This window comes from Peromyscus eremicus, chromosome 20, assembly GCF_949786415.1.
Source record: "Peromyscus eremicus chromosome 20, PerEre_H2_v1, whole genome shotgun sequence".
In the NCBI taxonomy this organism is placed as follows: Eukaryota; Metazoa; Chordata; class Mammalia; order Rodentia; family Cricetidae; genus Peromyscus; species Peromyscus eremicus.
Window position 1 is genome coordinate 64,933,952 of NC_081436.1, and position 16,241 is coordinate 64,950,192.

A 16,241-nucleotide genomic window follows, 5' to 3' on the forward strand; every position below is an offset into this window, starting at 1 on the left:
AAGGACAGACTTTGACACGAAGTTGATCCTTAGTATTCATAAACCCTGCACTGGTGATCTTGCCCACTCACAAGAACTATAGCCACAGAATCAGTACCTGAGGTACTTCAGCAGTCCTGCAGTCTGAGGGCAGTCATGGATCTGTAAAAGACTTGAGTTGCTCCATAGGCACATTCTTAGCCAAGGTCAATGTAATATTGTGCCTTGTATTTTACTAAAAAAGTATCCCTTTAAGGCCTATTCGAACCACTTATATTGCACTTTTGTGCTTTCTGTTAGTGATTTCACTGTTTAAAACAGCCTCACACCAAGGAGCTGAAATGCTGTCTAGCCTTCACAAGTGATTTATAAAAGGTCACAAGTGAACTTTATATTAGACAAACTTCATTCAGATATAAATTCCAGTACCATCAGCTATGACTTCATGTTAATGCATTAATTATAGTAAATAAAGCTAAAATGAGTTTTCTTTGAAGTTAATTCTTATGTGCTTCTAACTGAAACTCAAAGTGACAACTGTTAAAGATCACTTACCTAAAATCCTACAATATTCTAAATCATTACTCAGATTAAAGGATCAAATTTAAAACCTGAACTGACCTGGAGCATGATGGAAAATACATAAAAGAATGATTTTTTAAAATGCCAATAGAAGAGAAAAGAATGAAGGAAAGAAAAAAGTGCCCCTCCTCTCAGGTTTGGAGATAGAGCACCTGCAATTCACACCTAAAAGCAAGGTTTTATCAGAGGATAAAAATCGAACTGATATATTAAAAATATATAGGTTGAAAAAAATCTTTTAAAAGACTCAATATAGCCACTCTACAAATAAAAACAAAGTTTTAAAAATAAATCTTCGGGTGCTGGGTAGACAGCTCAATTGTTAAAGTACCAGCCATAAAAGCATGAGGACAGGAGTTCAGCTCCCTAGCACCCACATGAAAGCCACTTGTATCTGTCACTCCTACACTGGGGTGCGGACAGGCTGGGATCCCTGAAGCTTGCTGGCCAACTAGTCTAGCAAACTGATAAGCTCCACATTCAGTGAGAGACCCTGTTTCAAAAAATAAGGCGGAACACTGGTTGCAGAACATGGAAAAATCATATGAAATCAGGTACATTCACTGTGGTACATCATAAGACAAACACATATCAATCTGGGGGAGCTTTCCATAATGTGAAAGGGGCTGTGTAGAGCCCTGGGAGAGGAAAAATATCAATGATCTTACCTAGCAACCTACACTTCATGCTACAATACCCACCTGCCAGGCAATGTGTGCTAGTTGGTGCCCCTGTGGAATGACTGTTACGGGGTAACAATTGGGGAGAATTTACGCTTGGTACTGTAAACCTGATCCCAAGCCCATGGCTGGAAAATGATCACATTCCCTGCCCTTTCCAACCTCCCAGATCCTCCCCACCTCCCTACCCAAACAACCCATGTTCTTTCTCCTTTTCTCACTCTTAAAAACAAAACAACAAAGAAAATCAAAACATATAACCAGTAAGACAATTTAGTTAAAACCCTGGCAGCAGGGGGCTGGGGGGCTAGCTACTATTCTTACTGTGCTTAAATGAACATGATATCCAAACTGCTTTTCTAAAAATGTATGTTTATGCCCATAGATCAGTGTTGCTCTCAACCTTGGCCAGAAGCTTTCTGCAGTGGGCAGTAGTTAACGAAGTGACTCATGACCAATTACAACAGGAATGTTCGGCTCCAAATGGGATACCTATATCACTCACTCACTCACCCCCCCCCCCCCCCCCCCCCCCCCCCCCCGCAGCTCAGAGAACACTGTGGAAGATGGGGAGGAAAGAACGTAAGAGCTGGAGGATGAGGATGATAACTGCGAAATGCCATCTTTTGGACACAAGATGGATACTGTACTCAAAAACAAACAGCAACTGTGTTACCTGCCCAACAGCTGCCAAGATCAAGCTAGTCAAAAGTCCCTCATGGATGGGGCAGAAATTCACAAGGAATCATTCTAAGCTAAGCAGTTATTAATAGTTGACAGCAGCTGGGAGAGGAGTCATTTTGCTTTGGGGTGTGACTACTGGTAGGTTACCTAAATTAAGGTGGATGGGGATGGCTCCATACCCTCGTACCTTTGTACATAAAAGTAGCACTATCTCTGTCTCTTTCTCTTTCTTCACTCTTGTCCCCAGCGACTGGTCTCTGCTCCCTTCTCTACACCCTTCCCTCCCCTCAATAAGCCTCCCACTTGGGCCCTGTTGTATGGTGTGACTTCCTCCCCGCTGGTTTAAAAGTATGTTTGGTGCCTAGACTTGGATAGGCTCTCCTGGCAGTCTGAGACATGCCGGGACCCTGAACCTGGTCCACTGGTGACAGCCCCACTTTTCCCACCCAGCGGATCGCTGGGACTCTCCATCCAACACAGACGATTGTTTTTGTGAGCTCCAGGGAGTTGACTTGGATCCACCTCAAACAGCATCTTGCCAGGCCCAAGCAGTGCCTGACGCTTCCACAGAGCCTGGACAGTGAATCAAAACAGCCAGCTACCCCAGGACGTGGCCAGCACCCCAGCTTTCTCAGCCCTGCAAAGATGATTGATGCCCCCCAGGCCAGCAGGAAGCAGTCTCAAGAACACAGCACCCTCATCCCCGCCTCACCTGCTACCCTTTCTAACTCTTCACCTTTTTATAGTAAACAAAAGGGAAGAATGTTGGCATTCAGGCATCTGTACTGGCCTGCCCTTAGGGTCCTGTCAGGATATATCCTCAGCTGCAGCCAAAGAGTACCCCCTGTGCGCATTCGCTACTTTTCCTTATAAAAGGGGGCCTTGTACACCTCCCGTCTCTCTCTTTCTTCCATCTCATCCCCAGGTACCAGTCTCTGTTCCCTTCTCTGCCCCTAAAAAAAAAAAAGAAAGAAAAAAAAAAAAAAAGTAGCACTAATTGGACTCAGTGGGTCACTGAAAAAGAGAGCATATGTGAAGTTGGGGGCATCTTAGAGGGAATCAGAGAGTAGTAGGTATGGATATAATCAAAATACATTATATATATATATATATATATATATATATATATGAAGTTTTCAAAGAATAAGCAAAAAATAATATAGTAAGAAATAAAAAAGTTTTCTCCAGTGGAGTCCAGGTATAATAACCACATTCCAAGGCGGGCTCCATGCTCAGGAGTAGTTGGTCAGCACAAAACAGACTCATGGTTTTTCGTGCACCTTTTGTTTTGGTATGTATGTATGTATGTATGTGGGTATGTCTTACTGATTTTGTTTTGTTCTTTGTTTTTTGTTTTGAGACAGGGCTTCTCTGTATAGACCTGGCTGTCCTGGAACTCGCTCTGTAGACCAGGCTGGCCTTGAAATCCAGAGATCAAGAGGTCTGCCTGCCTCTGCCTCCTGAGTGCTGGGATTAAAGGTGTGCACCACCCACCACCAATGCCTGGCTTATTTTGTTTTTGAGAGCACAGAGAATGAAAGAGAATACGGAAGTTGGGTGGGTAGGGTGGTGGGGAGGACCTAAGAGGTTGGAGAGGGCAAGGAATGTGATCAAAATATATTGTATAAAAATGAAAATAAGGGGTTGGGGATTTAGCTCAGTGGTAGAGCACTTTTCAGCTCCAGTAAAAAAAAAAAAAAAGAAAAGAAAGAAAGAAAAGAAAATTAACTTATTAAGAAAAAGAAAGGGGGGGGGCGCTGAAGGAGCAGTTTAGAGTGCTTGCTGCTCCTCTAATGGGGTTCAATTCCCAGTACCCAATATGATGGATCACAGCCATCTGTTAACTCTAGTTCCAAGGGATTCATTGCTCTCCTGTGTCAATGTGTGCACACCCGTGCAGGCAAAACACTCAAACACATAACAAAATGTTTAGGACAAAAAGAAGGAGGAGATTGATTGAAGAAGATATCATATCCAACATTGATTCTGGCTTCTACACTCACACATGCACATATTCACACAAACAATGCATTTTGAAAATAGGGGTTGCATGACTTAAGAGAAAAATTAATAATGGAATGGAACAATAGAAGTAAAATTATATGTAGGCAAAATATCCTGAAATATAGAATGCTCAGTCATAGAAACTAGTAGTTTATATCACAGAATCCACCTGAATAAGTGACTCAACTAAAAAAAAGATTCTTTTGGACAGTCTTGCTGTACAGCTGAGAGTGACCTCAAATTCAAGATCCTTGGGCCTCTGCTTGCATCCTAGGTGCACTACCACTGCCTGCCTAGAAAGATCTTTACTGTTTTTTTGTCTCACACCATAGTCGAAAATGGCCTGGATCTCAGTATGTAGCCCAGGCTAGCCTTAATCTCAGTTAATTCTCCAGTCTCAATACTGACATTACATACAAATATGTGGCACTCTAACTAGCTTAGAAAAAAAGGTCAGCTGGATATAGTGGTGCACACTTTTAATCCCAGCCTTTCAGAGTAAGAGTCATGTGGACTCCTGAATTTGAGGCAGGACAGCCAGAGCTACATAGTGAGACCTTGTCTCTAAATCAAGTAAACAAACAAAAAGAAGAGAAACAAAAGTTCTTATAGGCTGGGCGATGGTGGCACATGCCTTTAATCTCAGCACTCGGGAGGCAGAGGCAGGCGGATCTCTGTGAGTTCGAGGCCAGCCTGGTCTCCAAAGCGAGTTCTAAGAAAGGCGCAAAGCTACAGAGAAACCCTGTCTCGAAAAAAAAAAAAAACAAAAAAAACAAAATAAAACAAAACAAAACAAAAAACCTTATAGTATAAACTTTATAGCTCTATTCCACTGAGTGATTTTCAAATTAATCTGTTATGGATACCAATAAAAAGTCAGGCAGAGGTTGGAGGACCACTTGAGCCCAGGAGTTCCAAGTTCAGCTTGAACAGTCAGGTACAAGAACGCAGATTCTCTGGATCCTGTTCTCAAGTTAGAACTAAAGGTCTGACACATGGCTCAGGAATCTACAAGCTGTAAGAAGTATTCAAACTGATTACTGCAAATACCAGGAAGGGACCCTTTAGTGTTTTAGCTAAGATCTTCAATTTAGACACACACTAAGTCAAACAGATTAGGTTAAATGCTTTACTCAAATTTAGGGCTCCCTGTTCCTCCCAGGCTGACAGACTGTTTCCATCCAGCTTTTGCCATCATCTCTCAGGCTTTTCCATTAATTCAACTCAACCTCTTACTTTAAAATCAACCACTGTGATCAGGCATTTGGTGCCCCCTGGGAACAAAGTGGGGCTGTACTGTTAATGTTTTGATAAAGTCCCTCAGTATCCACTGGGGAGGGATTCCAGAACTCTCAAGAATACCAAAATGTACAGATGCCAAGTAGCTTATAAAATAAAATGCTATATTGGTATGTCACCCACACACATCCCCATACACTTGAAATCATCTTTAGATTAATAATACTTAGTCCAAAGTAAATATTATGTACACAGTTGTTATACCATATAGGTTAAGAAATAATGACAAGGAAAAAGTCTCTACCTAATTTAGTACAGCTGCAGTTTTTAAAAAATCATTTTTTTTTTTCGTAGAGTGGAGGGGTCTCATTTGTCTCAGGATGGCCTCAAGCTCCTTAAATTGTAGGAGATGACCTTGAAAGTCTAATTCTCCTGTCTCTACTTTGAATGTTGGGATTATAGAGGCATATGCCAAGACCCCAGTTTATTATGCAGGGCTGGTCACTGATTCCAGGGATTCATGCATGCCAAGTAAGCACTCTACCAACTTAGCAACATCACCAGTCCCTAAAAATAAATTTTGATCTTTAGTTGGTTTAATCCATGAAAGCAGAGCATACACAAGGAGTGGATATGTACAGACATCTTCCATAAGGAGCATAAAGCTCCCTGAGAAGTCACTGAGCTTTTTACTTTTGTGTCCCCTTCATAGTATGACATAAAACACTCATTTTTCCTGCTCTTTCAACTTATAACTAGGCCTTGTTTTTTTCCTCCCCTAAGTAAAAACGTAGCACAGTACAAGGAATATAATGAACAGGAAGGAATATAATGAACAGGAAGTAATGAAGTTAATACTTAGCCCTAAAAAGCAGTATTTTTTTAAGAGGAGGGCAGGGGTGGTGTCAGGCCTTATAATCAAACAAAAAGCCAATTTTATGGGTCACGAACTGCTTAAAGAAAAGTTTGTGCCTGTGCTGGAATGTAAAATATATTTCTGAGTTGTAGTCGAGTTTTAAGGTCATAACTTCTTCAATAGTTACCCATTTCACCCAATTCACATTCAATGATCCAACTCCTCAAAGATCTCAGTAGACTTATTTATTATCCATTTCCCCTTCCTTAACACAAATGAAAAGGAGGATGCCGGGCCATAGTGGTGCACACCTTTAATCCCAACACTCAAAGAGGCAGAGGCAGGCGGATGTCTGTGAGTTCAAGGCCAGCCTGGTCTACAGAGTGAGTTTCAAGAAAGGCACAAAGCTACACAGAGAAACCCTGTCTCGAAAAACCAAAACCAAACAAACAAACAACAACAAAAACAAACAAATGAAAAGCATGGGCCAAATCTCAAGTAAGATGTACATTTTTCACAGAAGTGTGTTCCTCCTTCAGATGACTCATCTGGTGTCATGATGCAGTTCAAATGGACTCTTAGAGCACCTGTCTCTCAACTCAAGTCCATCTGAAATTCTAAACGTTCTAAAGAGGCTTTGAAATTTTCACAACCTGCCACAATCCACACAGGCCTTAGGATTAATGTATGTGGTTTGTTTCAAGATCACCTTTACTCTGAAGCCAAATGTTCTAATTTCATCAGAACATTACTTAACCCTTTGTTTTCTGAACTTTTAATTATGCATAGTCTACGTGGGTTGTTTTCTCTGAACCTAAGGAAGTATTATTACACTGATACTCTTCTAGGTTTCTTTCCTATCCTATTTTTTTTACTTACCAAGCAAAACATGAATACTTATGAGATGAGCTGTCAGTCTTTTTTGTATTGTTACTAACAATATTCTTTTTTGAAGTGAAACCCAGCTTCCTGAATTAACTTCTCTAAATTTCTCAAACTGGAATTAGTCTCTACTGTCCAAATCACACCAACATGTGTTCACACTCTATTTGCAACCGAGGACCCATGAATACACTATTTATGAATCTGTCTCCCACACTAGCTCCCATGATTGACTAACTCCTCTGTGCACACCTTGCACCACTCATCAAACATATCAGAGTGCATCTCTACATGGTAAGAACCTGGTACTGGCTTACTGAATTGTTCTAAAAAGTTTAAGGGTTACATTCAGATAATACAAAAACAGGAAGTATTTCGTTTGTTGTTGTTGTTCTTCCTCCTCCTCCTCTGTCTCTCTCTGTCTCTCTTTTGAGACAGAGTTTCTTTATGTAGCTCTGGCTGTCCTGTAACTCACTATACTACGTAGATCAGGCTGGCCTCAAACTCAGAGATCGGCCTGTCCCTGCCTGCCCCTGTGCTGGGATTAAACACATATGCCACTACATGATGCTAATAGATCTTTCTCATGTTGTACATTTTTTATATTCTCAACTGTAAAGTATTTTAAAAATAGGTAAAACCAGCCAGGCGTGATGGCGCACACCTTTCTTTGATTCCAGCACTGGGGAGGCAGAGGCAGGCGGATCTCTGTGGGTTCAAAGCCAGCCTGGTCTACAAGGGGAGTTCCAGGACAGCTAGAGCAGTTACACAGAGAAACTCTGTCTCGGAAACACCCTCGCCCGCCCCCGCCCCAATGTAAAACCGGCTAGTAAAACAGTTGAGTAAGTAAAGGCACTAGCCACCAATCCTGACTTCTAGAGTTCAGTCCCCAGGGCCCACGTGGTAGGAGAGAACCGACTCCAACAGGACTGACTTCCGTATGCGTGCCATGGCACAAGATCTCCCCAACAAAGAAATATAAAAATGATATGTATGATGGAGAAATGGCAACACAGAATACATTAGTAAAACACTAAAGCCTGATAAAAATAAGTTACCTTTTGCATTTTCACACGTGGTCCAGCAAACTGGGGCCCTCTCTCAACTTCAGCTTTCTAATCTATCACCCCCTTTTACTTCATTTAAAAAAAAAAAAAAAGCCTCCACTCAGGACTGTACTACAGACTACTTTGCTGAACTTGCCTTAGCTTTTGCTCAGGAGGTCATATATCTCAAAGGAATATTAGATAGCCAGATCCCTCGTGCTCAGCTCCTGTACCAGCCCCTCCACCACCACCAAATCAAGACAGAGCAACCACTTCCCTTTAACATTTCCAACTAAGGTGGAAGTATGTCTAGATCTGGGCACTTTTAATCCTCTTTAAGCCAGAGTTTTTAGGTCACCGTATATCCTCCACTAGCCACGGTCTCAAGTCTCAATGTGGCCAGAGATAGGCATCTCTCTCCCAGGCAGTCTTTCCAGAACTTCCCAACGTCAGCGTAAGGTTCCACTAACCTCCACATGCAGCCTACTTCTATAGGCCTCTAGGAAGGGCATGCAGTTGCTGCGGCCAGGGTTCCCACATGAAGGCTTCAAGTTTGGGCACTTTTATTCCTACCCCTAGAGTTAATTTCCACCCAGGAAACTGACTTTCCTACGGATTCTTACACTTTCCGACTACCCCCTACTCAAGGAACGTGTTCACCTATCACTTCGTCCTCAGCTCTCGCTTCACCGCTCTGGCCCCCCTTGCCCACCCGGCTCCTCGTCCCTACTCACTTTGGGCTTTTCTGGCAGCTTCTTCCGGTTCTTCTTCTTTTGCTCGTCGCTTCGGAGAGTCTTCAGCTGGGCTGGGTCTTCGGGGGCCGGGGCCGACGCGGCCGCCTCCTCCCGCTTGCGGGGCGGGCTCCTCCGCTTCTTGCGGGCGCCGGCGCAAGCCGCGGCCCAGCCGTAGCCCAGCAGGAAGAGCAGCAGCAGCCCGAGCGCGCCGGTGCCCACCAGGATCACCCAGCCCGGGTACCGCTTCGGCTCCAGCCCCAGGTCGAGGCCCAGCTCGGTGCGCAGAAAACCTAGGCCGACCGAGAGCAACTCCCGCAGCCGGGCCGAGCCCTCCTCGGCCTGCTGGGCCAGCTCGTCCTGCCAGCTCCGTGCAGCCATCTTCCCTCCCGTCAGAGACACTCGCGGGATGACGCCGGGGCGCACGGACGCCGCTGGAAGGGCCGTGGGAGGCGACGCGGGCCGCGACACCTCAGGCCGAGCGCATCGCGGCCGCCCCTCACGCCGGAGCGGGGGATTGGCGGCCGCCGCCGCCGCGGGGAGGGCCGAGGGGCTCCCAGTCCCCGCAGCCGGCCTCACGCCGCCGCCGCCGCCGCCAGGAGGACAGGGGGCGGCGGGGACAGAGTGTCTCCAGAGGCGGCCGCTAAGCGGCGTCGGGGCGCCAGCGCCAGGCCCCGCTGTCCTCCCCCGGCGGAACAATGGCGGCTCCGGCCGCGATACACGCCGCGCGCGGAGGCCGGCGCGAGTCACGTGGGTGTTGTGGGCGGGGCGGGGGGTCACGTGGGCTCGGTGGGCGGGGCCTGCCGGTATCTGGTCTCGGGGGTTCCCTGGCGCCGCGTGTGATTGGCGGCCTGCGGCGGCGCGGAGCTTCGGGAGCCGGGGGCGAGCGGCCTGACTGCGGAAGCCCTGCGGGCCCGGGCGCTCAGGGAGCGGGGAGGGACGCAGGTGTAAGGCGTGCGCGCGAGCGACCCGGCGAATCCGTCCCGAGTGTGAGCAGGCTTTCCCCGCGCTTTCCTGCGTGGTAGTGCAGTGGAGCGGCTTTTCCTCCCTAAGGTCGCCGGTCCGTTGGATGCTTCCAGAGGGGGCTCCGTGGAGTCTGAGGCCGCGGCACGTGTAATTCACAATTGAGTATTTCTTCGGGGCGGACTAGCATTAACATTTGCCAACATTTGCGTCCGTTCGCTCATTCACTCCTACTGCCTGTTGTCAGACTCCAGAATTAAAAAGTCGGCAAGCCCGTGGGCGGCACTATTATTTTCCTGCTAATTTGTAGCCTTAATAGGAAATATTGAGACGAAGCACATTAGGTTGTATTTATATGCAGAGGAAGCTTCCTTGTGGCATATTATTTTAAGCTTTCATACAACACAAAAAAAGTTGCGTGTGTTGCCCGACAGTTGAATGTGGCATTGAAGGAAACTAGGTGGGCTGGGTAATGTTCTCAGTGATAGAGCATGCTTGCTGAGCATATGCAAGGCTCTGGCTTAGATTCCCAGCACCAAAAATAAATAAATGAGGCGCTTCTTCAGTTGTTAATTATAAAAACGCTTGGAGGCTATCTTAGGATTTAAATTTTGACTTTGCTATAAGGAAACAGTGTCTATCATTAAATGATAATTAGCATGTAAGCAAATGAAGTAAATACAAACTAAAAATCTATTAATGTATTTTGACCTACTTTGCATCAGTGCTGTAATGAGTATTGTGATTAATGGTTGGAATGGAGTTTTGTAAGAAACTGCTCTGGCTAAGCTTTAAGCTGACTTATAATTGCGGACTAAATTATAAAGGCCAGAACCTTAGAGTGGGCCTGCATGAACTCTGCATGAACATTAACAAATTCCCTTCATAGTTTTTGAATAAGATCTATAACCCCACATATTTGTGTTGGTTCCAGACACAGAGTCATGGTTTTCCTAAGAAGTTGTATGATCATTCTAGATTATCACCTGTAGATTTATGAATTAAATGATTACAGTAATTGTAGGCGAGCATTCTAGTCCCTTTTGCAGTCTAGCAAGTAAATATGATTTAGTAAGATTATATTGTCTTTCTTGTTTGTTTTTTTGTATTTGATATTAGGGACATACTCATTATCATATCTCCCTCTCTTCCTTCCTTCTTCTCTTTGTGTATGCACATGTATGTGTACTTTGTTTTTGTGGTCTTGGTGAGGATTGAACTCAGAGCCTTACGATGCTTACATCGTAGACAAGCATTCCCCCACTGAACTATGTCTTTATTCCACCATGCATTTATATTTTAAAAACAGAAAAGTGGGTCACATCCTACTGGTTTGCATTCAGTGTAGCTGTGAGCATTCCTGACAGTTAAGAAAACTTGTAAGAATGTAACTGTACTTCCAGAAAGTTAGGTTTATTAATTACAACAGCACAGAAATTAGATTAAAATTTAAATGAAGCAATACTTTGAAAGAATCAAGGCAAAACAGTTGCCTGTGATGGAATACCAACTCTAGTCTAAGTAGACAACGAGTCCTAATTCCTTGTGAATAACAAAGATACAATGTAAACTGTGTCTGAAACCCTTTAGAAGTTTTCTGTCGGAAATAAGGAGTGCTTTTTCTGAGAGTGACCTATTCAAGGGCCTGTCCCTCATAATATAAAAGAATGAACTATAAACTCATACAGCAGCATGAATGTGTCTGTTAATGCTGAATGAAAGGAGCCAGACAAAAAGTACATAGTGTATGGTTCCGTTGGGGTATAATTAGAACATGAAAACTGATCTACAGCGACAACAAATCAGTGGTTACTTAGGGACAGAGTCAGAGTTTCAGGCTAGTCTGGGCTTCATAGCCAAGCCCCATTTCAAACAAACAAAAACACAATTTTTATAGCCGTAATAAAATGCTTTGACCAAAAGCAAATTGTGGCAGAAAATGTATTTGGCTTCCGGTTCCTGAGGGCCGGGGTCTATGATGGCCTGGGGTCACAACAGCAGGAAGCTGAGAGATCACGTCTTCAGCCACAAGCAAGAATCATGGGGAGGGAACTGGAAGTGGGATGGCTAGAACCCTCAACCCCTGCCCCCAGCCCCCAGTGGCTTGCTTCTTCCAACAAGGCTCCACAGCCTGAAGCTCCATAACCTCCCTAAGTAGCACACCAAATGTTAAAAGGCGAATGGAGAACATTTCTCATTCAACCCCCTCCCAAACCAAGCAAAAACTCATTGCTCAGGTCCTACAAAAATGGGATTCCAAGCAAAGTTTTTTCCCACCCATGATTTTCAAGAACACTTTCTCAACATTATACCATTATTTATTACGGAGACAACATAGGTTTATATAGTTTATAGGTTTATATAGTAAATAATGCACATGCAATTTTATCATCATATGAAGTAAATATGCACATAAAATTTATAAATTTTAATGGCAAGATTTTTTAATTAAAATTTGTCTTTAAAGAATTTCATACATGTATACAATGAAATATAATCATAATCCACTCACCAGTTCCCTCTAACTCTCCTCATATCGCTTCTCAGCATGTACCCCCCTAACTTCATGTCTGTATATCTCTCCCACTGTGTGTGTGTGTGTGTGTGTGTGTGTGTGTATATATATATATATACATATATATATATATGTATATATATATATATATAGTGTTGTTTTATCACCGGCACTGTGGCTGCACCTGAATCTACTGCTGTTTTAGCCACTGACTGCGGCTCAGTCCCTGCCCAGATGCTCAAGTGGAGGCCTGGAGGGACTTTTGTGTCCCATTGGAACCGCCTCTTGCTGCTGCCCCCAAATGTAGTTTTTAACTAAATCTCTATTGTTCTACTTACCAATAAAGACTCGGAGTCAGATGCTGGTGTGAATACCTGTTAACTCAGAGAGGCTGAGAAGAAACCACCTGGCCTTCCTCTTTAGCCAGTGACCCAGCAAGAGAGTATCCTTCCACTGCCCCGAACCAAAAAAGACCTCCACACTCAAAGTCCCTCCCTCCTGTGTGTCTCTATCCATCTTCCAAACTCCCTCTGACTCTCTATGATTATTTTCTGTTATCATTTTATTAACTATTGATTTTATTTAATTAATGCAGTCTTGGGGTTCACAGTGTGATCGAATATCCCACAGCACACTACTGCTGCCCATATATACATAGAGGTACCAGGTTTTTCTTTGGGGCCACCAACCAGCTCCTAAATCATGACTCAGAGACTTATTATTATTAGTTGAATGATCAGCCTAGCTTAGGCACGTTTCTAGCTAGCTCTTCGAACCTTTATCCACCTTTTGCCTCAGGGCTTATTACCTTTCTTACTTCTGTGTATTTCCCTTTCATTGTTTCTCTGTGTCTGGCTGGATGGTGTCTCCCTCCTTCTCTCCTTTTTTGTTTCTCTTTTCTTCTTCTCCTATTTATTCTCTCTGCCCACCAGCCCCACCTATCCTTTCTCCTGCCTAGCTATTGACGGTTCAGCTTTTTATTAGACCAATCAGGTGCCTTAGGCAGGAAGATGAAACAAATGCAGCACATCTTTATTTACATAATTAAACACACATCCATCGTTACATCATTAAACAAATGCAGCATAAACAAAAGTATCACACCTTTACACAGTTAAAGTAATATTCTGCAGCATAAACAAATGCAACACATCTTTGCCTCATTAATATTCCACAACACATGGATGTGTGGCTATCCACTGAAACATGGGAAAACTACCAGCACTCGGGAGGCAGAGCCAGGCGGATCTCTGTGAGTTCGAGGCCAGCCTGGGCTACCAAGTGAGTTCCAGGAAAAGGCGCAAAGCTACACAGAGAAACCCTGTCTCAAAAAGCCAAAAAAAAAAAAAAAAAAAAAAAAAGAATTATTCTCTTTTGGCCTCCAGCTGTCAACTGAGTGGCAAGAAGTTGTATTGTCCATCTCTTCTGTGATTTTTTTTTTAAAGATTTGTTTTTATTTTATTTGTTTCATGCTGTTTTATACCTTAGTTCCTCTGGCCAAGCACTCTCCACCCACAGTCACCTGACAATCAGTAAAGCCCTCAGCCTAGTCAAGAACCTCCCAACCTAGCCCAGAAGACCCAGACTTCCCAACCAGAGTCTCAGCATCATCCAAAGGGCAACCACAGCAGGGCCACCAACCTGCAGTCCAGTTCTGTTTTGTCTGCATGTGTTTAAGTACACCGTGTGTATGCAGTGCCCACAGAGGCCATAAGAGGGCACCAGGTACCCAGGGGCTAGAGTTACAGGTGTTTGGTTGTGAGCCACTATCTGGGTGCTGGAAACAAACCAGGGTCCTCTGAAGGAGCAGCCTGTGCCCTCAACTGCTGGCCGTCTCTAGCACCTTCTACTGCGATTGTATACACTCTTATTGTCGGACAGACTCTATATAGATTTTGTGTCACCATCAAATAGAATTGTCAGAACATGCTTGCAACTAAATCTTCATAAATATCCATCGTTACTTCCCTCAGGGTAGAATTCCTGGCACTGTAATGCTTAAGCAGTAGTATATTAAAAATGAGCTAAATGCTTTTAGTTTGACAGTTTTCTTTCAATTTTTTGTTTGTTTCAAAGAGCCTGAAGAAATACTCTTTGAAGCTAGTAAATTATTTTGTTTGCTTGTGTTTTGTTTTTTTGAGACAGGGACTGTCATGTGAATCTCAAAAGATCTTTTAATTTAAAAAAACAAAACAAAACAACAGAGCCAGATATTGGGGTGAAGGCTGAAAGATCAGAGAAGCAGAGCAGCCACAACCACCACCTATTACCTCACCAACTCCACACGAATCCTCTGACTGAAACCCTCTGAGTCCTCACCTGAAAGATCTCAGCTGAACTGCCTTAGTTCCTGTCTCCTCACGCCTTATATACCTTTCTCCGCCCTGCCATCACTTCCTGGGATTAAAGGCATGTATGCTTCCCAGTACTGAGATTATGTACTGGGAAGTACATAATCTTCTTCCCACCACTGCCTGGCTCTTTTTCCAGTGTGGCCTTGAACTCACAGAGATCCAAATGGATCTCTGCCTCTCGAGTGATAGGATTAAGGATTTGTGCCTCCACTGTCTGACCTCTATGTCTAATCTAGTGGCTGGCTCTGTCCTCTGATCCTCTGGCAAACTTTATTGAGGTACACAATATATCACCACAAGGGACCTCTGTATAGCCCTGGCTGTCCTGGAACTCACTTTGTAGACCAGGCTGGCCTTGAACTTACAGAGATCCTGCCTCTGACTCTCAAATGTTGGGATTAAAGGTGTGCACCATGACCACCTGGCGAAGCCAGGAATTTTATATAGAGAGGGTTAAGTGCTACCCCAGTGTTACTGGGACTGAGCTCAGACCTATGATCAGAACTTCTTTTGCCCTCCTGGTAACACATCTTTTCCAGTATACTGTGCAGCCATTTCTTGGATTTAGAGCATGTATGAATTTGCTGGAGTTGACTGACACGTGACCACAGACTGGCCCTGTTTGTCTGATTGTGCTGTTTTGTTACTAGGACAAAGTAATTGATAAAAGCGACTCGATGAGGGGAAGGTTTGTTTTGACTCCCAGTTTGAAGGCGGTGTCCACTGTGGCAGGGAAGTCACATTACATCCAAAGGCGATAAGCAGAAGGAGAGGAACACTGTCTCTCAGCATCACTTTCTCCTTTTTATTCAGCCTGGGACCCCAGCCTATGTATGGGATGATGTCACCCACAATTAGAGTGAGTCTTTTGTCAGTTAAACCCTTCGGGAAACACCCTCACAGATACACTCAGAGTTGTGTTTCCATGGTGATTCTAAATTCAGTCAAGTTGACAGTGAAGATTAATCATCTCTTAGAAATGTATTTTCTCATGGTCCTGGAAGCTGGAAGCCTACCATAAGGTGCTACAATAATTCATGCATTCTCATCTGAGCTCAGTGACATTCAAGGGGTAAAAATTATTGATTCTTGAAGGGAATGGAAAACTTTATTGTATAAAGTTCAGTTCTAGTGTGTATGCTGAGATATAGTGTATATGTGGAATTAAAAATTCATATGAGGAATTAAAAAATGCTTAAAAAGACTGTTGGGGGATAATGAAAAATGGTTGAGAAACAGTGTTATAAAGGAAATAACAGTCTTATGGTTATTGAATGTAATTAGCCTCCATAAGCTCATGGGGAGTGGCAGTTTGGTGAGGTGTGGCTTTGTTGGAGTACGTGTGGCCTTCTTAGAGGAAGTGTGTCACTGTGGAGGCTGGCTTTGAAATCTTATATGTGCTCAAGCCATGCCCAGTATCTCAGTCCACTTCCTGTTGCCTGTGGATCAAGATGTAGCTTCTTCTCCACTCTCAGCTCCTTCTGGAGCACCACATCTACCTCCATGTCATCATGTCCCACCATGATGATAATGGACTAAACCTCTGGACTGTAAGCCACCCCATTAAATATTTTCCTAAATATTTAATATTTCCTAAAAGAGTTGCCATGGTCATGGTGTCTCTTTGCAGCAATATAAACTTTAACTAAAACAAGTCAGTTTTGTTAAGGCCATCTAGACCTAGATATGGTATTGTGGCACACATCTATACTCCTAGCACCTGAAT

The 16,241-nt window shown here is 43.8% G+C and overlaps 1 protein-coding gene across 4 annotated transcripts in view; it reads right to left on the reverse strand.

Annotated features, from left to right (window-relative positions):
* Mtdh (metadherin) overlaps positions 1-9,168 on the reverse strand; it is a 49,096-nt gene extending 39,928 nt beyond the window's left edge. Inside the window, exon 1 of one of the 4 annotated variants that reach the window (XM_059248025.1) lies at positions 8,687-9,168. In XM_059248025.1, the coding sequence (XP_059104008.1) occupies positions 8,687-9,064 (378 nt within the window). In that variant the 5' untranslated portion in view covers positions 9,065-9,168. The remainder of the gene's footprint in view (positions 1-8,686) is intronic. The other 3 variants (XM_059248024.1, XM_059248027.1, XM_059248026.1) reach the window with 3 other exon arrangements.
* Between the last annotated feature and the right edge of the window lie 7,073 nt (positions 9,169-16,241).